Below are 11,477 nucleotides of genomic sequence, written 5' to 3'. Positions count from 1 at the left end.
GAGCCGGGGGCGGGGCGACGCGCGCCCCGGGGTCGGAGCGGAGTTCGTCGCCAGACGCCAATGAAAGGCAACAGGGGTGGGAGGTGGAAGGCGGGGGTGGTCGGCCTGAGAGGGAGAAACCGGATGTTGCTCGACCCCCCGGCCGCTCGGAGGGTCTCGGAAGCGGCCAATGGGATCGCGCGAGGTGAGCGCTCCACCTCCCCGCCTTCCGCGTTGCCTAGGCAACGGCAGAGCGGCGAGCTCGGCCCCGCCCCCCGGTCGGAGGCGGGCCCCGCTCCGCGCGCTGGGGTCGCCGGGTCAGCCCCGCCTCGGCCGGGGGCGGGGCTCCTCTCGGGCTCAAGTTCTCCTTCGCGTCCTGGGCTAGTCCGGCCTTGGGGAGAAGGGAAAGTGGCTCGGTGCCCAGGAAGCCCGCGCTTCCCCAGCTGGGGGCGTCTCTGGGCCTCAGTTTCCTCCCCTGTAAAACGAAGGCACTCCTCTGGTCTCCGGGTTCCGAGCCACGGGGTGACACCTTCCCTGACCACCTCCGGCTGTGCCCCTGCCCCAAGCGGGGGCCCTAGCCGCCTGGTGCCGCGCAGTAACCTGCGCGGGGTCCCCTGTGGACCCCTGTTTCCTCGTCTGCTTCTCAGACCGTGGGATCCTAGATGTAGAGGTCACCTCATTGCGGAGGAGGAAACCAGGGGAGACGAGTGGCGAGTGGCGGAGCAGACTTTGGACCTCGGTCCGGGCTCCAGATCCGTCTCGCCAGATCCACGAGCCTAGGATTCGTCTTTCCATTTTATTCTTTCTGGCAAAGATACTTCAGGAAACTTTGTAGCGAGAGCGGTTTGTCTGGAGGTGGAGTCGCTCTGGGCTGCTTGCTACTAGTGGCACTGTTCGCTACTTTGTGTGCCTAGAGGAAAAGGCCCTCCATTTCCTCTAGAAAATGAATTTGTGTTAGGTAATCTCTAAAGTCCTTCCTGGTTTTAGATCCTACTTCTTAAAGAGTCGCCAGGTGCTTATCAGGAAAGCATCGCAGTCAGAGAATCAGGGTTTGAATGCCTTAGTACCTCCGTAACCTTGGGCAAATAATTCTCTGAGCCTCAGTTTCCTCATTTGTAAAAGTGATGGCATTCTACTGGGTAATCTCAAATATTCCGGTTCTAAATCCATTTATCAGCCCTTTTGTTAAGTCAATACCACCTTCCAGGTCCGATACCCCTTTCCCTTCTGGTGCTAAATCCTAAAATGTATGGAAGTTGATTGGCAGATTTAGTCTTAATGTTAGGATAAACTCCCAAAGATTAAAGCTATTCAGAATTTGAATGAGCTGCCTAGGGAGTTAGTTCCTTAGTCACTTGATGTCTTCAAATGGAGATTGAAATGATCAGTTAAGGAGAATTCTAGGTTATATGAGGATTGGACCTGACTCTATTGGCTGTTGTGAGGAGCATTCCTGGATAGCTGTAGTTTGGACTGCCCTCTGAGGTCCCTTACAACTCAGATTTTGTGACCGTAGCTACCAAACCTCAGGTAAGAAGTGTATGTCCTGCATGGATTTCTCATTTCCTCATCCTGTTCCCCAAAACTACCTAGCCCTGCCCTACCCATCCATCCAAAATCCATCCATCCATCCCCCTTCCTTCCCTCCCAAGCTGAGCTGCTCAGGAGGAGCTGCAGCGCTGTGTGTAGTCTTGGATAGAGGCCTGGAAATACTCAGTGGTGTTGAGGTCTGGGCGGCAGAGGATGACATAGCACTTGGGCAGGAAGTAGCCACTGAAAACACCACTAAGGCTGCTCACAACGACCAGCGCATTGATGGCTGGCAGGTATTTGCCATTGTAGACAGTGGAAGTGGTGGCGAGGCCAATCCAGGAAATAAAGTAAAGAAGCAGGCTGAAGGTGATGCATCTGGCCTCATTGTAGTTCTCAGGCAGATCCTTGCCCACATAACTACAGGTAAAACAGCTAACTGAGAGCAGCCAGGTGTAGAGAATGCTCAGCATGTAACCTGGAGAGCCCTCCTTGGAACACTTCAGCACCACCAGCTCTGGGAACAGTTTATACTCCTTGGTGGGCTGGGGGGTCCAAGCTACCAGCCACATGACACATATGAGAAGCTGGACAGTTGAGCTCATCACCACAAAGATCTTGGGCCCATGGTTCTGCACCCAGGAATGGTAAAGGGTGGGCATCTTGGTTGCCAACTTGAAGATCACGACAAGCTGGAAGGAGCGGATGGTTAAGCAAGACAGGAAAATGGCAAAGCCCAGGGCAAAGAGAGACTGCCGCAGCAGGCAGGTGAGTGGCGTTGGCTTTCCAAGGAAGCAGTAGGGGCTGCAGCCAGCGGCTGCCAGTGAGCCCAGCATGAGGAAGCACATCCTGCCCCCAGCCGATCTCACCACAGGGGTGTCCAAATGCCGGGCAAACAGGCTGGCCACCCCTGCCAACAGGAGTAGCAGCAGCGTGTTAGCACCCATGAGCACCAGGGAGACTGGATGGTGCCAGGCAAGGAACTCAGGGGTGCGACTGAAACACATCCGGCTGCCCGCTGGGGACCATTCTTCTTTCTTACATGGATGGCAAAGGTTTTGGTCTGTAAGGAAGAGGGAGAAGAACCTGAGTAGAGAGATGCTGTCATGTTAGCCGAGGAGAGCAGCAAAGTGAACGAGCAACATGCCAAGTGCTGGCCAGGCTAGGGGATAAACAGAGACATGGGGTTCTGCCCTGGGTCACCTTGGCAGAGCTCTTATCTCAGTAAGCTCTTCCTAAAGATCCAGTCACCTTCATCTCCTCATCTTGTCCATGAGATCTCTGTTTGGTGACCTGCAGTACATCCTTCATAGAGCTCCATGTACATATATCCTGGAGACCCTTCTCTAGGCTCTACATTCTGGGGGTACTACTACAGCCCTGGGGTATCCGTTGTCCGTGTAGCCCAGGTAAATAGAGGGCAGCAGACTCCTCCAGATGAGGGGCCTGGTGTAGTCCCTTTTCTTATCAAAAAGGCTACATTTCATTTGTGTAGGTGGCTTTCACCACTTTGAAGAAGAATGTGATTTCATCTTTCCAGTATTTTCATTAACCAAACTCACCTTCCTGATTTAGGGCTCAGTGGTTTCTCTGTTTTGGGGTTTTTAAGAGCAGAAAGGAATATAGAGTAGGAATATTCTGAGGAAAGGATATGGAAACTCCAACCTAAGCCACTTTAACTAGTCACTAGGATTAGCACAGTGTGTGGCACATAGGAAACAATTAAGGCTTGTTGACTGACTGATAGACTGACCGTGGCCATGATCTACTATATAAATCCTCATTGGATAGTGGGGGTCTGCCACAAATTTGTCCACTGGAAAGAGCTTATGATTTTTGTACCTTGGCAGAGGGAGTCAGAGAAGGATCTGAGGATACTTTACTTAGATAGGAGCTCTGCAAACAGGGCCCATGTCTAGGCCTCTATGAAGGGACTGGAAGGGAAGCCAGTTTTAATGAAGTAGTGGGAATAGGCTGTAACTTTTAGGAAATGACATAAAAACTATGGGAGGAGCTCGGGTCTAAAGATTTCCTGGTGCTCATGGCTGTCTTTCCACCCTTAGTTCTGTTCTACACTGAGAACAATTTTTGCCCCATTATGGATACTAAGCATAGGGAAGCTACTTAATGAGATAATAACTCATAGTTACATAGTACTACAAGTTTTGTAAAGCACTTTTGTTGTTCAGTCGTGTCTGACTCTCAGTTACCTCATTTGGGGTTTTCTTGGCAAAGATACTGGAATGGTTTGCCATTTCCTTTTCCAGTCTATTTTACAGATGAGGAAACTGAGGCAAACAGAGGTTAAGTGAATTACCCAAGCTCACATGGTTAGCAAGTGTCTTGAGTGGAGATTTGAACTCTGCAAGCTAAGTATTCTTGACTCCAGGCCCGGCACTCTATGCACTATGGTGCCCCCTAGTGCCCACGAAGCACTTTACATATGTTATTTCATTTGATGCTTAAAAGAGGTAGGTACTTCTTTTTATCCCCATTTTACAAATTTAGAGACACTGAGCTGGGATTAAATGACTTGCCCAGGGTCACATAGTATGAGTCTGAGGCAGAATTTGAGCCCACGTCTTCTAACTCTGATATTTCTGAAATGACCTTGGAGCCTTGATTGTACCTTTTATGATGAGAATAACTGCCTTGCAAGCTTTGAAGTGCTACGTGTCTGTAGTTTTTCTACGGGATGACAGAAAAGCCTGCTAAGACTTGGACGTGTTGGTCTTGGGGAGGGGGATCTGCGGGGCTGTGAGGAAGGAGGCAGGCCTCAGGAAGGTTGGTCACTCACCACTGCTGTTGAGGAAGGTCCCGGCTGGACAGGGCACACATTCAAAGCAGCAATGGTGTGGTCCCACAATCCTCCGTTCCTCTCCTGCTAGACATTCCTCGGAGCACACTGACCGAGGCACCTGGAATAAACCACAAGCATCCCAAGTTTAGATTGAAGGGGGCCACAGCCAAAGGAGGGGTATGAGCAGGAAGGACCTTGAAAGGTAATACAGTAGAAAGGTTCAGGAAGCCAGGCAAGAGGGACAGGTGTCAGAACCTCACCACTGCGGGGCTAGCTTCCCAGATAATCTCCTTTTGGATTCTCCCAGTAGACATCCAGAAGTGTCTCAGGGTCTGGCATGCTGCGGATTTTTATTCGTAGCTTTGTGGAGACTATCCCACCCTGACATCCCTCAGTCACCCCTAAGTTCTGGGCATTAGATTGCCTTATCAGAGTGACCTGGCCGGTAACTATCCCAGTGTGATTCCCAGAGGTAGCTTGTTACCTGTTTTTTCCCTTTGTGCCAGCGAATTTTAGTCTCATCGATTTCCAAGTGAACTGGGAACCATGTAGAAGTTCCAATGATTTTGAAGGTCCAGTTAGGGCCATTCCAGTCCCATATAATAATATCATATCCACTGAACGGATCTCCATTTTCATTAAAGGACACAGGGTTTCCATGCAGCATGAAATTCACCTTCTTGATCTCCTCCAACAGCTACAATATACAACAATCATGTCCCCCAACCACAAACTGTGCAGAGTCTCCCTTGAGTACCCAACCTGAGCAAAGCCAAAGAATTTGAGATTTAAAGGAGAGGAAACAGGGCAGCTTGCTAGCACAGTGGATAGAAAACTGGCCTTGGAGTCAGGAAGACCTGAGTTCAAACTCAGACACTTACTAGCTATGTGACCCTGGGCAAGTCACTTAACCTGACTGCCTCCTTCATTGAGAGAGGAAATAAAAGTATCATGGTGGGAATCTACTTTCTTAGAAAGTGTTGAGCCCAGCCATGTCTGGGTTATTTAGAGATAAATAGCTCCTTCCATGAGATTTCTTACCCTTCCTAAGTGAGATGGGATATGGTAGAGGGTTACCCTGTTGAGGTTTTTACCTCTGAATTTCACCTTCAGGAAGCCAGGGGCATGACAGGGAGGAGAATGGGAAAATGTGGGAGATAAGAATTTTCCTCAGGGGACTTGCCCTTGATTTCCTGGGTTTCCCATTCCCTTCCTACACTGAAGGTGTAGTGAGGTCTACCCTGATCTAGCTGTATCTGAGCTCTAAGAGTAATGAGTACCACCTGGAGGATAGTCCTTACACAGCAGTGCTTTGTGGAGGCCAAGCTCCCCATCTCTCACCTGCCAAGGATAGATTTTTCCTGTGCTGCAGACTCCCAAGGGGCAGCCCAGGAGATGGTGAAGCCCATGGGCCACGGCATACACAGCAGCGTACACATTATAGGCTGAATTCATGGAAAATGTACTCATCTCTGTATTGATATCTGTTGTAAAAAACAGATGCTGATTGCAGATCTCATCATCCCTGTCCTGGGCAGGATCTATCGATGGCTCTGAGATCTTCTTAGCCTGGGTATAAGCCTCTTCAAACTTCTTTATTCCAAGGACTTCTCTCTGTGGGATAGCTACCCCAATCACTGTCCCAATCCTTGAAATGCCAGACACCTGTGTGATGTGACTGGAGATGGACCAGTCTTCTGTGGCTAGCCACACTTTGTCAGTCACATTCCCCAGCAACACTGCCTTAAAGAAGATGTGGGCCTGATTTCTAGTACAGAAGACAACCACCACGTTGGCTCCAAACTTGGTGAGGGACAGCATCATATCCTGCATTGTGCTGTCATCAGCTTGGGCTGAAATGGGCACGATGTCTTTGTGGGCAATGCAGATGTCCTCTTGAGTGACCAAGTTCTCCAGCAATGTCACCCCTTGTAAGCCATAGTCATTATCACTGCCAATCACTGAGATCCAAGACCAGCCAAACTTTTTCAGCAGCATCACGATCGTCTGGACCTGGTGCTTGTCACTTGGGACCATGCGCAGAAATGAGGGGTACTCCTGCTTCTCACTGAACATCGGGCCGGTCGCCCCATAGCTGATCTGTGGGGAAGGAATTCTAAGGTGCGGCTTCAATCGATCAAGGACTAAAGATTAAGCACTCTTCTAGGTGCTAGGGACACCAAGACAGAAACAATCCTGCTCTCAAGCTGACTGAGAGAGGGAGATCTCACACACACACACACCACACACATACACACACCTAAGTATTTACAAAACAGGACTACATGGAATTGGGGGGAGAGAGAAATCAGGAAAGGCTTCAGGAAGAAGGGGGCACTCGAGTCTTTTAAGGGATAAGAGGCAGAGGCAGAGGCAAGGAAGCTGCACATGCTATGCTTGGAAAACAGCCAGATAAAAGGACAGAAAGTTGATTTAACTGAACCACAGGATAGATAAAACGCCAAGCAGAGGAGATGACATTTGAGCCAAAGGAACAGGAAGTCTCTGGAGTGTACTGAGAAGCAGTGAGATATAGTAGGTAGAGTACTGGCAGGAGAGAAAGATCTGAATTTAAATCCTACCTCAGACATAGGAGCAGTGTCACCCTAAGCAAGTCATTTACCGTATCTGTGCTTCTGTCTCCTTATTTGCAAAGTCTCTTCTAGTTCAAAATCTAGGATTCCATGGCTCTATGAGAAGGGGAATGATATAGCTTAGATCTGTGCTTTAGAAATATCACTGTAGTGGTTACATGTAGAAAGGATTGGTGTGGGGAGAGATCTGAGGCAGAGAGACAAATGAACAAGCTTGTGGAGTAGTCCACGAGGAGGTGATGAGGGTCTGCACTGTCTTAATGGTGAATATCTGAGCAGAAAGAAGGGGGCATGTGGGACAAGTCAAGTCAGTGTACATTTGTGAAGTGCTTCCTATCTACCTATAGGGCATAGTGCTAAGTGTGCAGTAACACTGATGTTGGGAACTTAGGTTTTTGGCAAGATCGTGGTGGTCTAGGGAAGCTCAGAAGAGGGGTGCACTTGGAAGAAAGATATTCAGAAAGAAAAGGGAATCAACAGTGTCACATGCTGAGAGAGGTCAAGGAGGATGAGAACTGAGAAAAGGCCGTTAGCCTCAGCAGTTGAGATCATTGGCAGCTTTGAAGAAAGTTGCTTCAGCTGAGTGAAGAGGTCAGCAAAGAGTAGAAAAGAATGAGAGGAAGGAAGTAGAGGGGATGAATGTAGACACCTTTTTTTTTTTTTTAAGGAGTTTGGCTGAGAAAAGGAGACACAGAAGACAATAGTTTGAGGAGACAGTAGTGCTTTTTGAGGATAGGGGAGACAGGCATTTTGCTAGGGAAGGAATGAGGAAAAAGAGAAGTTAATGTTTGAAGGGGAGCAATTCTGGGATGGTCTACTAGAGAAGATGAGAATGGTTGAGATTTGGGGGCATGTAGAAGAGTTGGCATGGTCCAGGAGAAGAGTCACTTAGTCATCAGACATTCATTCTTAAAGGGGAAGATAGGCAATGGCATCAAGGGGTCATGAGATATAAAGAGGGAAAAAGGAAATTTGTGTAAACCAGCCAAAAACCAATGATTGACATCAGTTGGTTAAATAACCAGGAAAATAATACAGGAATAGACTGGTGCACATTAATGGCCTGGACAGAGGACCCAAGGGCTCTAGCTTACCTGGGGGATCAAGAATGTGCTCAGCAGGGATGCAGATATGGAGGTCATCTCAGAGCTGCTTGGCCCAATCACTGCCACTGCCTTGGGGTAATAGCTGAAGAAGTTTTCAGGAATCTTGATATGATTGCCTCTGGGCTGGGAGAGGATGCTCAGTGTGGCATACATATTTGCAGACTTTGAACATACATCATAGAGTTCATAGCCCAGAGTGATATTGGGAAGCAGGGAGCTGGAGTTGTTGATCTCCTCTATGGCATACCTCATGGCCTGGAAGAGGTGGTAGCCATGGCCATTGAAGGTCTCGGACCTGTAGGAAGGTAGGGCCAGAAGAGTAAGGATGGTCATCAGCACTGAGCTTCCAAACCTGAGGCCAAGACCTTTTTCTCTCCTCCTAATTGAGGTAGGGTTCTAGTCCTCTATATTATGAAATATCTAACATTTGTAAACTATGTTAAGGTTTACAGAATGCTCTGTAGAGATTGTCTCATTTGATTCAGACCTTCATGTTTCCTTAAAGATCTATGACATAGATGTGACATTACCCCAATTTTATAGGTAAGAAAATTGAGGCCCAGAGAGGGTATGTAACTTACCAGTAAGTAACTGGGGCAGAATTTGAGCTCAGTTCTTACCCCAAGGTAAGCTCTCCATCCACATGCTCTATTATCTTTGGGCACTCAGTAACTTGTAATAGTGACCCTCTTAATGTGAAGGAGCTTAGTCTGTTGAAAGGAGAGGCTAGAGAGAAGACTGGCTTGGGAATCTGGAAGACCTGGGTTCAAGTCTCATCTCTGACATATGGGACTGTGGACAATTCAGCAAACCTCTTGGTGCTCTAAGACTATTAGTTGCAGAGAAGGCACCCACTTGTATTAATGGAAGGAGTTTCCTCATCTGGGAGATCCAGAGATGAATGAGATCACAAGTCCAGTCACTGTTGTCTTATTATTCTCTTTCTATAAACTTAGCTCATACATGCCAGGCAGCATTGCAAAGAGGCAAATTTGGCCACTCAGTGCCAGGAAAAATTTCTTAACTAATTCAAGCTGTTCATGAGTGTGTTGAGCTACTTGGGAAGCAAGGTCCTGGTCTGTGGATGTCTTCAGGCAGAGGCTGGATGACTACTTGTTGGATAGCCTAGAGTAGGGGTTCCTATTGAGGTATGAGCAGACCAAATGGCTCCTGAGACCCCTCCCACTCTAAAATTCTGTGGGAAGGAAGCAAATGAGCTTTTTTTTTCCTGTTGAATTTCTTAACAAGCACTTTCAAAGAACCTACTATGTGCTAGATATTTTGCTGAGTGCTTTACAACTATCTCCTTTTATTCTCACAACAACCCTGGAAGGTAGGAGCTATTATTATCCTTATTTTACAGGCGAGGAAACTGAGGCAAACAGAAGTTAAATGACCTGTCCAAGGTCCCACAGCTAGTAAGCATCTGAGTCAGGATTTGAATTCAGACTTCTGGACTCCAAGCCCAGCATTTTGTGCATTATGGCACCTCCTATCTGTGATTCTGCATGTGGCAGCATTTTTGGAAGGAAAGGAGATTCGGATTTTTATCACCATTTTTCTAGGCAGTGTTAAAAGAGAAGCCATTACAAGGTCTTTTCTCTTGAGGAGTCTCCTTGGAAGGACAAAAGGACACTTGAAAGGTGGAGCCTAATTGTGATTCAACAGAAAAAGCCCAGAGCCAAATCATTAGCTGAGTAAGGGCTGAGGGAGGAGAACAAAAGATAAATGAGGATGGGGGAGCATTCCCAGGAAAGATTCCCAAAGGAAGCCTGTCTAGAGTGAGCTCTTGGCGAGAGAGAATGACATAAATGGATGGGAAAGAAAGGGGAGGGCCATTCAGATGGAGGTCCTGGTCCCGCAAAAATCCAGAGGCAAGGAATTAGCAAATTGACTCCAAGTTGAGTAGATTTCACTGTGGAAGGGAGCAAGACTTCTCTGTGGATGGCTTCCATTAGATAGTGGTTCAGGTCCCACACTTACCTCTCACACAGGGTCACCTCAGGTCTGCCTCTGACTTCTCCTGAGACAGAGTGGATGGGGAAGAGGCCTGCAAGGATATGATCCCCAGGCATCTTGAAGTCAGAAGGGGTTTCCATTTCTTGACAGCTGAAGAGGCATGAAATGAAAAGAGGCAGGTAGACAAGGTGAGATTTCATATGGAACATGCTGCCCAGATGGAGAATCTAGCTCCTCTCTTCCTCTTTATGTCAGAGGTGCTCCTGGCCTGAAAGCTCAGGACTATTAAAATGGGCAGAGTCTGGAGCTTCCCCCCTCATCCTCAATTTTATGCTTTGGAAAGGGGCGGGTCTTGGACATGATACACAAAACCCAACTCCAGCAGTTAACATGCTTCAGTTGGACTTCCTGGCTTGTGGTTCTGCACAGGAACCTAAGGGGTGCTCTGGGGGCAAATGAGGGGATGAATTATCCTTGCCTCAACCAGGTGGCACCCACTGCCTCTCATTTGACAATTGTGGATTTAGATCAGGAAGGGTGTGGTGTTTTTGTTGTGCCAGAGTTTTGCTAAACCCTGGGAGGCTGCATTAAAGGAAGCCATTTGTATAATTCAACTGGGGGTCTACCCTATTGTATGCTGGAGCTAGAGGAACAGATCCTTGGCCCACCATCCTCCTGAGGCAGGTCTCACAGATTCCTTTGTTCTGCACCTCTTTACTCCTCTAAGATGGGAATAGGGGAAGGAGCTGTGATGTGGGCAGTCTAGGGGCTTCTTGGAGTGAGAAAAGATGTGTATTACCATGGAGTGGACAATGGACTTGGAGTAGAGAAGGCTTGGATTCAAATCTCTAAGAAAATCACTTTACTTTTCTGTCTCTGTTTTCTTATCTGCAGAAAAGAGGGTTGGTGCTAGCCTCAAAGGTCCCTCAGAGCTTTAAAAATATGCTGTTTCTCAGTCATGTCTGATTATTCATGACCCCATTTGGGATTTTCTTGGCAAAAGATATTGGAGTGGTTTGCCATTTCCTTCTCCAGCTCATTTTACTGAGGCAAATAGGTTGAAGTGACTTGTCCAGGGTTACCCAGCTAGTATCTGAGGCCAGATTTGAGTTTAGGAAGAGGAGTCTTCTGGACTCCAAGACCAGCACTCTATCCACTGCGCCACCTAGCAGCCCAATCTATATAATACTTTGAATTCCTCAACCAAGGGTTAACTTTGGTTCTGTGAACTTTTCTTGGTAATGTTTTCATAACTATTTCAATATAATTTATTTTGTTCTTTGTTCTAAGAGTTCACAGTCTTCATCAGACTTCCAGATAGATCCCTCAGCCCCCCCAAAGTTAAGAACTCCCACCTTTACCAATGTCAGTCACGTATGGCTTTTATGAACTCTCTTGGCTCAGCATCTGTTAGAGGTGACATTCCAAGGCCAGTATACTATCCACTGTACCAGGTGTCTCTCGTATTAATTCTCCATGCTTGTGACACATTCCCCTATTATACTGAAG

General features: G+C 47.7%; 1 protein-coding gene across 1 annotated transcript; it reads right to left on the bottom strand.

Moving 5' to 3' along the window:
- Positions 1-280: 280 nt before the first annotated feature.
- On the bottom strand, positions 281-10,108 carry TAS1R1 (taste 1 receptor member 1). Its single transcript, XM_072608729.1, has 6 exons — positions 9,993-10,108; positions 7,998-8,304; positions 5,651-6,409; positions 4,794-5,006; positions 4,307-4,427; positions 281-2,572 (listed from the first exon to the last, which is right to left on the bottom strand). The coding sequence occupies exons 1-6, from the start codon at positions 10,106-10,108 to the stop codon at positions 1,641-1,643; spliced, it is 2,448 nt and encodes an 815-aa protein (XP_072464830.1). The 3' UTR covers positions 281-1,640.
- Between the last annotated feature and the right edge of the window lie 1,369 nt (positions 10,109-11,477).

Source organism: Notamacropus eugenii, chromosome 5, assembly GCF_028372415.1.
Source record: "Notamacropus eugenii isolate mMacEug1 chromosome 5, mMacEug1.pri_v2, whole genome shotgun sequence".
Classification (NCBI taxonomy): domain Eukaryota; kingdom Metazoa; phylum Chordata; class Mammalia; order Diprotodontia; family Macropodidae; genus Notamacropus; species Notamacropus eugenii.
The sequence above is the reverse complement of the archived record's forward strand: the minus strand, read 5'-3'. Positions and strand labels throughout refer to the sequence as shown.

Coding starts and splice junctions, on each gene's coding strand:
- TAS1R1 (XM_072608729.1), bottom strand. CDS start 10,108: ATGGAAACCCCTTCTGACTTCAAGATGCCTGGGGATCATATCCTTGCA. Junction 8,305..9,992: donor GAGGTGACCCTGTGTGAGAG/GTAAGTGTGGGA, acceptor ACCTTCCTACAG/GTCCGAGACCTTCAATGGCC. Junction 4,428..4,793: donor GGCACAAAGGGAAAAAACAG/GTAACAAGCTAC, acceptor GGTTTATTCCAG/GTGCCTCGGTCAGTGTGCTC.